The sequence below is a fragment of the Cibotium barometz genome, chromosome 27 (genome assembly GCF_041138505.1).
Source record: "Cibotium barometz isolate CiBa-2024 chromosome 27, ASM4113850v1, whole genome shotgun sequence".
NCBI classification, from domain to species: domain Eukaryota; kingdom Viridiplantae; phylum Streptophyta; class Polypodiopsida; order Cyatheales; family Cibotiaceae; genus Cibotium; species Cibotium barometz.
The window spans coordinates 16,823,683-16,837,294 of NC_141072.1; the positions used below are offsets into that span (position 1 = coordinate 16,823,683).

The window sequence follows — 13,612 nt, forward strand, 5'->3', positions numbered from 1 at the left end:
TGTGTGGAGGGTCTGCACACCTGGGTGGGCATGGACGTTAGGCCCATTGGATCTGGGATGCTCTCTCAATGGTGACCCCTCACTAATGGGTGCTTTGGGTAAGGCGCTGGCATGTCTGCCTGAGCTGAGGTTTCTCCTGCTCATTGTGTGAGGACTCTCTGTGATGTGTCCATTGGTGGTCTGTGTGCCCTGAATAGCCTATCTGTGTGGTGACGCATCTCCAGCAGAAATAGGCCTAGCCTCTAGGCAACGCTGATCCTTGTAATCCATCACCTTGGAGAGTGGGCCAAAATCCCTCCCTGAATAGTCCCCGAATCTCATACTATATTGGGAATCTGCAGATATAGTGCTCCTCTGTCTCTACCTCCCCAATGGTACACATCTGGTAATTCCTCTACTCCTCCTGTATGCCCTCATATCTCCCTGGCTATATCTAGCGAGAGTGATAAGACCCAGGTCGCCATCCTCATGGCATGTGACATGTGTCTTTGTAGGTAGTGTGGCTTTGGTGTGAGCTTGAAGAAATGCTCACTATAGAACTGAGATTTGGTGGGCAGGTCATATAATACGGATGTCTAATTGAGTGAGGTCTGTGCGGATGAGGCGTTTGATCTCTTGGTGTGTGAGGGGCAAGAGGGGGGCGTCAAGGCTATACTAGAAAGGTGGTAGACCATCAATGCTTAGGGAGTGTGAGGCGAACGATCTCCTGGCGCGAGCATACCATGAACAAACTGCTCCTTGTGTCTCTAGTCCCATCGAGGACTCTAGGGCTAATCTTGGGAGGCGGTCTCTACCTAGTGCTTATACACGGTGTAAGTATCTCACCGTTTGGAAAAGGGCATCGACTACCAAAGGGGAAGCTCCAAAATCTTCCCCAATGACCTCATGGGGTACTGATGCTTTTTTTTTTGGGTGGGGAAGAAGATCCTTCTATTAGTTACTGAGAAAAACAGCCAAAATGGCTAAGTACAAATCCATCTCCAAAGGGGAAACTCGAGTCAAGATGAACAAAGGGCAGCTCTTGCGACTGGCCGCTCAAGGAGGAGAAGGCTATCTCATACAATGGGGGGAGGGGGAAATAACCACAGAGGTGGTATGTAATGCCAAGTGGGCTTGCCACCAGTATGTGTAAGAAAGGGACGTAGGGATACAAGAAGACTCGACAGAGGGGAAACAGGACATGTCTCAACACCAACACGAGCAGCGAACTCCTGTACATGCACAACAGACACACACACATAGACACACGTGTGCGAAGGTGCAAGAAGCAGGTGCACAAGAGCAGAGACAGTGCTGCACAGCGATGAAGGCGGCATTGCACAGAGGCGAAGGTGATGTTGCACAGTCGGCGGCAGATCTCCTCATCAGCTCTCTCTCACACACACACACACACACACACCTCCTTTTCTCATAGGCCGAGTTCGGTCTTTTGGAAGACGTTAATAAAATCTTTCTTTCTTTCTTTCTTTCTTTCTCACCCACACACTTTTTTTTTTGGTAATATCCAGTGCAGTATATTTATATGCTCATAAATTTACAAGATGGGAAGTCTCCGAAGCGGAGAGTATCCCAAATGTCAGAAACATAAAGAGAAAAGCTGTAAACAAGAAGCATCCATATCACCCTCATGGCAGGCATCATATAAGGATTGCCGACCCAAGTATGCCAAATTATGCTCACTCCAAATTGTCCAAAGAGCCCAATATCTCACCCAAGAGAGAGATAGTTAGTATTGGGACAAGGACCGCATATATCTGCCAAAAAGCCAGAAATGTTTCCCAAATATGTGACTAGGGAAACGGAGCCGAAGAAAATCTGAAATTCTCTTGAGGAGGATCCTGGAACAAGGGCAGTGCCAAAGCAGATGAAGAACAGTCTCTGAAGGAGCCTGACATCTTAGACATGTGGAAGGTGCAATGTGACGTTTAGCAAGTATGACCCCCACTGACAATGTGCCTGTCAAACATCTCCAAAGAAAAAGTCTTTGTTTCAATGGCATTTTACACTTCCACAACATTCGGAGATTCTTCCGCCACCATGAGAGGGGCTTCCTTATATGCCACAGAGAATTAGCATGTTGATGAATCCATGGGGCAGGCTGAAGAAGTCTGTAGGCTTTGATGGAGGTTAAGGCAGGAAGGGGAATAGGATGAATGCATGTAGTAGATGGCTTTCTCACCCACACACACACACGCACACACACACACACACACACATATGTGGGGTGTGTATACATATACATAAACATATATAGGTAAATATGTGTGTGTGTATGTATGTGCCTAGAGATGCTTTGTTGGAAATGTCTCCCCTCTTCTTCAATACGCAAATGACTCATGTTCTTCTTTGGGCTCTTACTAAAGATTATCAGAGCCTTATTCGACATAAGTGCCCGGTTTGGGTTGAAGTGGTGGATTTTCCTCGTACTTGGCGTCATTTTCTTCCTTTGTTGGCTGCTCAATTGGGCAAAGTGATTTGCCCCCCGAAGTTGGATGCCAATAAAAATCGTTTTTGTGTTCTATGGGACACTGATCTTCCTGCTCCTACGGGCATTACCGTTGATTCTGGGGACACAGTGGTCGGAAAGCGACCATTCAAGCTTAAATGGGGGAAATTTGCCAATTCCTGTTTTCGCTGTGGCAAATTTGGTCATATGCAATCTGAATGTTCTGAACCAAATCTACAACCCCCTCCTTCGGCTGTCCCTACCCCTCAGACTCCTCCTCCAGCGAAATCTTCCCCTGAGGCACAATCTAAAGGTGCTTCCGCATCCACATCAACAACTGGACTAAATAATGGTAAAGGGAAGCAGTCTCAAATGCCAAGTGTTCCTGCTTCCCCGAACATCAAAGACAAGGGCAAAGAGAAGCTTCCTGCTACTCAGGCGTGGATAGTACCCAAGAAAACTGTCAAAGCACGTACTCTACCATCTTCTCGCAATTATGTGCCCCCCTTGAAGAATGTTGCTCAGCAAAAACTGCCTTGTAATGATAACTCTTCCTTGGCACAGGCCTGGGATAAAGTTGTTCGATCTTATAAGGAAGTAGTTACAGGGGGCACCGCTTCAACGTCGGAAGGCCATCACTTGTTTCCTCCACATTCGAGTTTTGATTTGGCAGCGGATGTTTCCGCGACTGATGCGGATGTGCCCATGGGCACGAGTTCTTAAGCTTTCTGTTGGTTTTCTCGCCCACTGTATATACCATTTAAGATGCATAGTTCTATACATTGCATTTCATATAATGTGCGTGGATTATGCAATCAGGATAAATGGAGGCTAATCTGGCACTATGTACATACTTGCAAAGCAGATATTGTTGTTCTTCAAGAGCATAATCAGCATAATTTTGCCGGACAAACTTCCTATTTTGCGGGATATTGGATAGCTTATGCAGGATCCGCTGGATACTCTGGAGTGCTGATGCTTGTTCGCCATGAATTATTTCCCATGTTGGTATTCAATGATCCAGCTGGCAGATGGATGGTCATTCAATGTATTATCAATGGGGAAGTTTTTGAGTTTGGTGGTGTGTATGCATACACAGCCTCTACTGACAGGGCTCGTTTGTGGCATGCCATCTCCTCTTATTGTTGGCGTTCTAATGCATTTCTTTGTGGCGATTTTAATAATGCTCCAAATCATGTGGATAATACTACTGGACATTCTCACATGCTTCATGTGGAACGACAAGCTTGGGATCTCTTTCAGCACACATGTAATGTCTTGGATTTGTGGCCTCTGTTGCAAGCCAATGGTCCAGGATTCACATTTCAGCATAACGCTCGATCAATGTATCGTGCTCGTCTGGACCGATGGTATCTCTTTCAGATGCAGCAGTATGATGATTTTGTATGTGATATGTGGATTGATTACTCCTTGTGTCTCTCGGATCATGCTCCGGTATGCTTGAAAATACATTTCGGTTCATGTTCTGCCAATGATTCATTAACTAGAAAGAGACTTCTGCATGTCAATAATGCTTATCTTAAGCATGAGGTTTTTCGCAATCTGATTGTGGATATTATTTCGCCATTGATCTCTCAAATGCATGTTGATATGGATACAGCATGGTTTCGTTTTGTTATGCGGGTTCAATGTGTGATCCAGGATTATGGCAGACACTATTTATCGCATTTCAGAGAGCAAGTTCAACAGGCCAAAGGCACTTGTCAAAGTTTGATACATCTGGCTAACACTTCATCTCTTACTGAAATCCAGATGACAGAGTTGCTTTCTGCTCGTGCTTTGTTGCATTGTAATGATGAGAGAAAATTGGCAAAGTGGCAGACTAGAGCTCGCCAAAAGGCTATAGCGGATAAAGGATGCACTTCTAAACAATTCTTTCGTCATCTACATCTTTCCAGGCAGTCTCAAACTATTAAGAGGATTAAACTCCCGACTGGTGATTGGACTAACTCTCGTGTGGGGCTTGCACGGGCCATGGAATCTCATTATGGCAAGATTTTTGAGGCCTCTTCTCTCACGCAGGAAGGTCGAGAGGCTCGTTGCCTGTTTTTATCTCAAGTTGCACCGATTTTATCGGCGCACCAGGCTCAACTTTTGGAAGCCGCCTTCACAGAAACAGAATTGTATGCCAGTTTGTGTGATTTGGGCCGTTGGAAATCTCCCGGTTGGGATGGCCTTACTGTAGAATTTTTCTTGTCGTCTTGGCACTACCTGGATCAGCCACTATTGTTAATGATAAACAGGGCATGGGAACAACAGGTTTTGCCTTCATCTTGGAAAGAAGGCTTGCTCAAGTTGATTCCAAAGCAAGCACTTTGTGAAGAGTTCTCGCAATGGAGGCCGATTACGCTCATGCCTGTGGTTTATAAATTGCTGGCTAAAATGCTTGTCAATAGACTTAAAGGGTTTTTGCATGATGGTTTGCATCCATCTCAGTATGGCTTCATTCCACGAAGGCAAATTACTGATAATCTAGCAAATGTCATCATTGGCATGGAGTATGCCAAATACACTCGACAAGATGTATTGGTCATGCAGGTTGACATTGAAAAGGCATTTGACACTGTTCTTTGGGATTACATTGCAGATACCATGCTTCGGCTGGGATTTGGGCCTAAGCTATCCTCTGTGGTTTATTTCTTGTATGCTGACAGTACCTCTGCCGGTTTGTTGGATGGTTTTCTCACAGATCCTTGGCATTTGGGACGTTCGGTAAGGCAAGGTTGTCCTCTCAGTGCTTTGCTTTATGCGATTGCTACTCATCCCCTGCTTATGTATTTGGAATCTTTGACTTCGTCTGGAAGATTGCAGGGCTTGAAATTACCCTCTGGGAAACATTTTATTGCACAAGCTTATGCAGATGATTCTCTCTTTATGCCCCGCAATCACCAAGATGACGTGGAACAAATTATGCATACTCTTCATTTGTTTGGATTGGCAGCAGGCCTCAAAGTGAATTTTCGTAAATCCAAACTATTGGCTCTGACTGAGTATGATTGGCATAAGCTGCTTTGGCCAGGCGAACTTGTTCCTCCGAACATTATAGTTCGTCATTTGGGTTATCCGCTGGGTTGGACTGTATCGGCTACAGGGAAATTGGATTGGGTAGCCGAGCGCTTGCACTCCAAGTTACATTATTGGAAGTTGTCCACATGGCCGCTTCATGTGCGTCTTAGAATTGTGCAATGCATTCTTGTAGCTTATGTGCAGTTTTATCTACCTTTGCTATATTGGTCTCAATCCCGCTTCATGTGCGTCTTAGAATTGTGCAATGCATTCTTGTAGCTTATGTGCAGTTTTATCTACCTTTGCTATATTGGTCTCAATCCCGCTTAAAGTCCCTTATGTCAAGTATATTGGCGCATTTCTGGCGCACTTCATCTCGTGGAAAGGGCCTCAGATTGTTATCCATGGACAAGTTATGCTCTCCTAAGCGCCTTGGAGGCCTGAATATTTTGGATTTGAGACGTCATGTTTTGGCTAGGAAAGCTATGCTTTTGCCGGTTTTGTTGGATCAGCAGCAACCCTGGACTCTCATGGTGTCCCATTTGTGTCGGCATATTGTCACGCCGTTCTATGGTCATTGGCAACCCACATACTGGGATCTTATATGTGGAAAACTTGAAGGACAAATTCCGGGATGTCCTTTCACTTCTTCTCTCATTATTGATTGGAAGGAAGTTACTTCACATATGATATGGCATGGTTCCCGATCTTTGATGGGCAATTCCCTGCGGCTAGAGAGTTTGCATTGGAGTCGTGTATTTTCTTCCACTTTGGTTGACCGTTCACCTCGTCAGGCATATTTTCTATCTCAAAAAGGAATTTGTCAGATACATCAGGTGGTGAATGACACTGGTCAGGTTCTTTCCTTCTCTGTTGCGGCGGATCGTTTTCAATTGGGATCCCATTATTCTCATCTTTGGACAGAAATTCAGCGGATGATTGCTGATATTTCTCCTTTACCTCCCTTGAATGTGGATTCCCGTCTATCTGATTGGAATCTTGGAACCACTGCTATGAAATGTATTTCAGCTGGGACAGTTTATGCCTTCATGCATCGGATGCATGGATAGTCAGACATGGTAATCAGCTATGGTCTTTCTCCAAATCTTCAATGTGGTGGAAACGTACATTGTTTCGCATTTGGAAAAGTCATCTGCCTCTTAAAGAACGCCTGTTCTTGTGGCGCTGTTTGGTTGGTGCTCTTCCTGTTGGTAGCTTGTTACATGCACGTCATATTGCGCCTTCACGTTGTGTCCGATGTAAAGCTACTGAGGAGACTGTCCCACATTTACTATGGGGTTGCGTATGCTCCAGATCGTTCATTCGCCGGGTCTCGACTGCTCTTCGCCTTCGTTTCCCTTCGGGCATTTTTCACAGATGCTTTTGGCTTTTTGGGGTATTACAAGCATCACAGTCTCAGTTTGCTGTATTTTTCAGCTGGGTCCGATTCTGGGTCTTTTGGACCATATGGCATGTTCGGAACAACCTCATGTTCCAAGCCAATGACATTGTTCCCTTCCATTACTTCAAGTTCTCGCTTGGTCACGCGCTTCATTTTGCTTATGATGCTGGGGACATCACTCTTGATGCTTATAGGATTTACTTTGATTGCTTCTAGGTAGTGAAGCCTATAGTTACTCTTCTTTTTCTGGGTTTTCCTCGCTTAGAGGTTTCCCACTTGTAAATAAAAAGTGTGGTCTTTTTGGTGGGTTTTCCTCGTTTTGAGGTTTCCCACCTGTAATTAATGACATGAAGCTTTACAAAAAAAAAAAAAAGTGTATGTATGTGCATGCCTGTGCACAAGCACATGCACATGTGCATGCAAACTAAAACCGAAGGTTTCATTATGCTTACAGATCTTGACGGGTATCAAGACAGTTATAAACGTTTTTGCTGCTTGGGGTTACAACTGGCGACCCTCCTACAAGAGTATGACCAGTGAAGAGGTTAGTGATTTTTACTTTCTACTAAGGTTAGTGGCTCCCAATTTTTGTTTCTTATTTATTGGCGTTCTTGTGCAGATTCTCAATTATCTCAACAAGGCGATAGATTTCTCAAAGAACACAAGTATCAGCTTAAGCAATCCAGCAGTAATGATAAATTTTCTTATTGAAACAAATCACAATTCAATCATGCATGCACTTGTGCTAAGGGACACCTCACAATGCACTTGTGCTAAGGACACCACTGTGTCATACTTAATGATAGTCTCATGTGAGGGGTCTTTGAGTATTGGTGTCCTGTGTCTGGAAGGTTAGGTGATGGTTCACAGGGGGATGAGAAAATCTAGACAGAAGGACGACACTGCACGGTTGGAGATGGATAAGATTTGATATTTGGAGCTAAAGCATACGGCATACAGAAGGGTTGTGAAGTAGGTGGCATGCGGGGAAAATGATGAAGGTGAAGCTGTGGAGGTTTGATGTAGGAAGTATTGAAACTGAATGTTATTGGATATAGAGTGATAATGGGGGTAAGGATGATGGTAGTGGGAGTGGCATTGCCAGTAGTGGGATGAGATGGGACTGTGTAGGATGTTGTAGACATGACAAAATCTCACAAGGTTTAAAATAAGAGGTGTGATAATAAAAGGGTAGGAATCAAGATAGGAGAGGCCATTAATTAGGGGTTTGAAATCTAACCCATGGGTCAGAAAAAAGACGTGGTCATAAAGGTGGTGTTTTACACAACTACACCCTCTGGCCCCACCCACACACATCAGACACACACACGCACGCGTGTGCATGCATGTGCATGCATTGAATCCATCCATCCATCCATCCATGTATGCATGCATTTATGCTTGTATCCAGCCATGTATTCAATCTGAAAAGCTATAGCTATGCATACATACATTGCATCCATCCATGTATTGAACCTGAAGAGCTATAGCCTTGTAGTAGGCTACATATATGTAGAGAGATGAATTTTTAGGTTGAAAAATGGACCGTCATAATCTCTTATCAAAAGAGAATGAGGGTATCTATTGTAAAATTCTGCAAATGTTGAAAGAGTCTTTGATATTTTGATAGTTTTATACTGTTGTCGTCACTTGAGTACTTGTATAATGACAGGTACAACATTGTATAACTGAACATCGACCATGCTGTTTGACATGGTTTGGGGCAACTAGTCCTGTGGAAGCTTCTCTTGGTGGTCTGGAGTATGACCCGTTGGGGAAAATCTCTGCAGTAAGTGAGCCTCTACAATGTGTTATGATGTGCGTGTCTTATGATGGGATTTAAAATAATTTTAGAAAATGCTTTTGCATGGTAATTTGAGAACACACATTTGAAACATGGGAACATGGGCATTGTTTGCAGATTGGGTCATTCAGATGGGGAGCTAACCACTGGAACCATAAGCACCCCCTGTGGGTTGAGTACATGGCAAGGAAGCTGAACTCGAGCTTAACGGATGAACAAAGGAAAAGCCTAGCCCTTGGTTGGGAAAATGCCATGGTCAAAACTCTTGCTCCCCTGCAAGCCAATGCAGCTGGCACAAACTTTACTTCTGGAGGCAACTATGAAGATTATCAGGTTCAGTTTGCAATGTGGGTAAGTACGATACTCTTGAGGACATGTTAGGAAGGTGTTTGGCAAGAAACATGAACACTAAGTAGCATTATGATCTCTTTATAAAGTGAGACAAGTACCACATGTCCATAGAAAAAGCATTGGAACGGAGCACTGCCTTTGCTAGTGTAGATTATGCATCTTTAAAGGAGTTGAATATGGGCCTTGTTTCAACTAACAGTAATGTGAATCATTTCTGAGAATCCCTGAATTGTGTGGACTTTACTTGCAAGTCCCGGCCTAATCTTACTAACATGGTAGCCCATATGACTGCTTCCTCCACTTCAAGCTGTATGTCTGTTAATCGTGTCTAATCTAGGATGTTGTCTCTCCGGATGGTAGAGTACTTACATTCCTGCAGGTGCATAAAATATGGAATTTGGGTATGCATTACAGGCTTGTCTAGCAAAAAATTAGAGCTTTGTTACAGCAATTTGAAGTGATTCCACCTACCATTTGAGAGAACAGATTGTTGGATTGGACACTTCAGAGAGATGAGTCTGGTTTTCCCAAAGTTCCTATGTCACAGCTCACTGCTGCCCGAATATATAGATTGATTATTCCCAAGCCGTGGATTGCTGCTCATTCGAACAGGATTTGGCATATGGACAAGTGGTGGAAACAAAATCTTCAAAAGATTTGGTCCGATAAATTGCCATTAAAGTAGAGAGTTTTCCGTTGGTGATGTTTGGTTGGAGTGCCACATGTTGGTGAAACTCTTGCCAAAAGAAGGATAGCTTCTTTGCTTCGTGTTTAAATGCTCAAGTCACAATGAGATTGTGTCTCATCTAATGGGCTTGTTTTTTTTATTTTTTATTTTATAGAAAGAGACTTCTATTAAGTATGAAAAAACCATACAACAATCACGGCTATAAGCCAGAATAGAATAGAATCACCCCAATATGTAAGGTGATTCCAACCACTGGGGAGCATCATGATGCCATGAGAGACCTGTGGGACTAGAGGAAAAGAAAATGCCATGGTCTCACTCCCACATAAATACAACGCGCTTTGCCTGCACGGAACGAGAGGACCCTTGAATACGAGCCCAAGTACCATGAGAGTATGGATGATATCACCCCATATAGTACTAATGCACTGAGACCCACCAAAAATCTGGACACCCTCTATAGCCTCCGTGCATCTAGCTCTCAAGATCTGCCATGCTGTAATGCTGGCAAAAATCTCTCAACTGGTGTCAATCCTCTGTCTGGGGGTGTATAATCAGAGTGAGGGACATCGTGCAATAAACCATGTTGGGAAATACCTCTACGAATGAAAATAGCAGAGTCTGTACCACTTCCCTCAAACCGGACTGGGAGAGCCAAGCAATTGTCCCCCAAGTCACATGCATGGCTTGGCTACTCAATTTGCCCATAAGTTGGGCTATAGAACCCCAAATCTACTGTGCAGTGTTGCATCCCTATAAACAATGTTGTACAGTCTCAGAATCTGCCGCACACCTAGGGCAGGAAGGTGCTACACCGAAAACCGATCTCCACGGATTGGTGGGGAGATCACCATGTAAGAATAACCAAAATAAATGAGAGATCTGGCTCCTTTTGTATGAGTGCTAAAGTCTATGCCAATAATTGCACTGTATCACTGGAGAAATATCATAGCTCTCCCAATGAGGCCCAAGAGTAGGGATCCTATGCATCTGTCGAGTGAGGAGAAGCTTGGCATTCCAGATGGTGAAACTGAAAAAAGGAAGGCTTTTCAAAGGATCGAAGGCATTAATCCACTCCCACTCTCCTGGATCCCACTGAAGATATCTGATAGGATTGCCACCATATAACCACAAACACCAAGAGCCATGAGTCACTATCTGAGGAGAAGGGTCAATGAACCAATGTTTTCCGGAATGACCAACAATCCTTACTGGACTAAGCCTAGTATCTGGGATGATCTCCTCCATACTACATCTCCTCAATCTCCCTCCAGGCATGACAAGTAAATGATGCAATTTGTAGCCTCCTGGCCCGGGAGAGCAATGACCTGCAGAGGTATGCCTATCCTCAAAAAGATTCCCAGTCAACTCTGATGATAGTCTCCATGAAAGGTCCCAGAGAGCCACTCATGCGGAATAGCTGCATCAATCTGATCAATATGAATGCGAGAGCCCCTAAGATGCTGAATGGATGCAGCTTTCCGATCCTCCGGAATACTCTTAAAGGTCTTCCAAGCAAGAATTGTGTATGCACATCTCTGCCATCCTGACAACTGCATATAACGAGATGCACCAAGTGGCTGACCGGCCTCATCCCTAATGAGCTCGTTCCACATAATAGGTTGTCGGCGGTCAACCTCATCCAAAGACCTAGGATGCCTTTGTTGCTAAAAAGATCTCATGCTTCTCCATGCTCTGACAATGGCTGCAATAAGAGGGGAAGATGGTGCCCTGATATTAGCCTTTGTGAACAAAAATCATGTGCTAGGCATCCAGTTTCTCCCGACCCGAGGTGTACATCCGGAAATCTGAGACAAGAAAAAATCCTTCCAAGGCTCAGTGCCTGTTAGGAAACCTCTGACCACAAGTTTGCAGAGCAACGCCCTGCACTGAACATCTGGATTGATAATATTCAAGGCCCCCTCTTGTTTGGGCTCAATAACTGTGAGGGAGCCGAGCTACCCTGGCATGAGTGTCTGAGGTGCCATCCAAACCCGACTAGAGAAAATTGCAGATCATTCTCCGCAATTGACCAATGCACGCACGAGAGAAGCACCAACAAGAGGCAATAAACCAAGCTTGGAGCTCCAATGAAGGAGCTTCTTCTAGATGCTCATAAGTACCGAAGCAAACTGCTATGCAGGAGAAATATCAATCCCAACCTGGCATCCCAAATATCTAGCAGTGCATCTTCTACTGATCCAAGTAAAACCAAGCTTTGCTCCCCAAGCAACTCTCGGTGAATCACTAACCCAAAAACCAATAGATTTGTGCCAATTAATGAGTGCCCCTGCTACCAAACAAAACTCCTCGTGCTACCCGGAAGAACATAAGCATATATGTGAAGCCTTCAAGAACATGGCTGTGTCATGAGCTAACTCAGAGTCAACCAATTCCTCTTGACTACGAAGAGGCAACCTCAATCTAGAAATACCAGCAGTGGAGCAGAGAAAGATGCTCATGGCCTCTGCAACTATGATATATAATAATGGGGCTAAAGGGCAACCCTGCCGTACTGAGCGAGAAATCTGAAACTGCTCTCCTCTATCACCACAAGCGAGCACACTACTGTGGGCATCACGATACATGCATGAAACTCCCTTGATCCATCTCTGAGAGAAGTCCATATGGCTAAGAGTACCCTCAAGGAAGTCCCAATCCACTATATCATAGGCCTTCTCAAAATCCAAGAGCAGAATGGCTAAGGGCTGATTGCATGGGCTTGTTTGGAATCTGGATACTAGAGATTTCTTACTTAGATTATCTCTTTCTTTGGATGCCAAATTTTGCAGGATGTTGCTTCTCCAAGCATTTCTAGATCTTTGAAAGATATCACAAAAGATTGGTTGATTATGTAGGTTTCCTTGCTTGGACATGCTTTTGGGCACTTTGAATCCTTTGGATTGATCGCAATCATTTTTTTTTTGGAAAAGAGACTTCTATTAAGTATGAATTTTTTTTAACAAAAAGGGAGATTTCAGACCAAGCAAGGGGGAAATCTCAACCAATTGGGTGCCTTGTGCTACCAACAAGCCCCATATGAGTTCAAGTGAAAAAGATGCCATGATCCCATTCTCTCATAAATTGGCCATGTTTTCTCTCTACGGTCCTCAAAGATCCGTGAATCCTAGCCACTTGAGCGTGTGGATAATATCACACCAGATCTTGCAAATACATTGGGTATCATAAACATAAGTGTCCTCCATGGCCTCAATGCATCTAGCCTTCTAGATGTGCCACACTGTGATGCTAGCAATAATCTCCCCTGTAGTGTCCCAACCTTTGTTTTGGAGGTACGCTGGCATATCTTGAGGAAGACACCGCCAACCCACTCCCTGGGTAACCCGCATGATCATATCTCTGTTGTTTTCATCAAACCTGATTTGCAGGCCTGAACAATAGCACCAAAACAAGTGTAGGCATCTCTCCTCATCCTTCCAAAGAGGTGTGCTATTACAGTCCATATCCCTTGTGCCTCCCTGTAGTCCCCTAAGCAATGGTAAACTGTCTCTGAAGCTCCTGCACATCTTGGACAGGCTGGGCTAGCACCAATGACTGACCTCCACTATAAGCCCAGTGGTGGGGCGTGCCGTGACAGATTCAACCACGTGTCCAAGAGGTAAAGATAGAGAGAAAGAAAGAAAGAAAGAAAGTTGTATTAACGTTTACTAGAGGCCGAACTCGACCTATGAGACAAATCAATGTACAACTGTCAAAGTTCTCTGGGTGTCCAGAAAAATAAAGATAGAGAGAGAGGGGGGAGAGAAAGAAGGGTATAGAGATCTTGCACAATACACCACACTGAGCGGGGAACCGGCCCCGTCCCCTTTCAGGAATTTATTCAGGAACAATCCACGGGCATGTTGGCCAGGATCAATACAATCAATGAATACA

At 44.3% G+C, this 13,612-nt stretch overlaps 1 protein-coding gene across 5 annotated transcripts in view; it reads left to right on the plus strand.

Annotated features, from left to right (window-relative positions):
* The window catches only part of LOC147623106 (uncharacterized), a 203,787-nt gene that overhangs the window by 89,580 nt on the left and 100,595 nt on the right, over nucleotides 1-13,612 (plus strand). For all 5 annotated transcript variants that reach the window (XR_015269330.1, XM_086821168.1, XM_086821167.1 and 2 more), the window contains 4 exons: nucleotides 7,330-7,419; nucleotides 7,495-7,563; nucleotides 8,548-8,664; nucleotides 8,797-9,030. Coding sequence is in view for 4 of the 5 variants with exons in the window: in XM_086821168.1 (XP_086677294.1) it covers nucleotides 7,330-7,419; nucleotides 7,495-7,563; nucleotides 8,548-8,664; nucleotides 8,797-9,030 (510 nt within the window). In the remaining variant the exon portion in view is untranslated. The remainder of the gene's footprint in view (nucleotides 1-7,329; nucleotides 7,420-7,494; nucleotides 7,564-8,547; nucleotides 8,665-8,796; nucleotides 9,031-13,612) is intronic.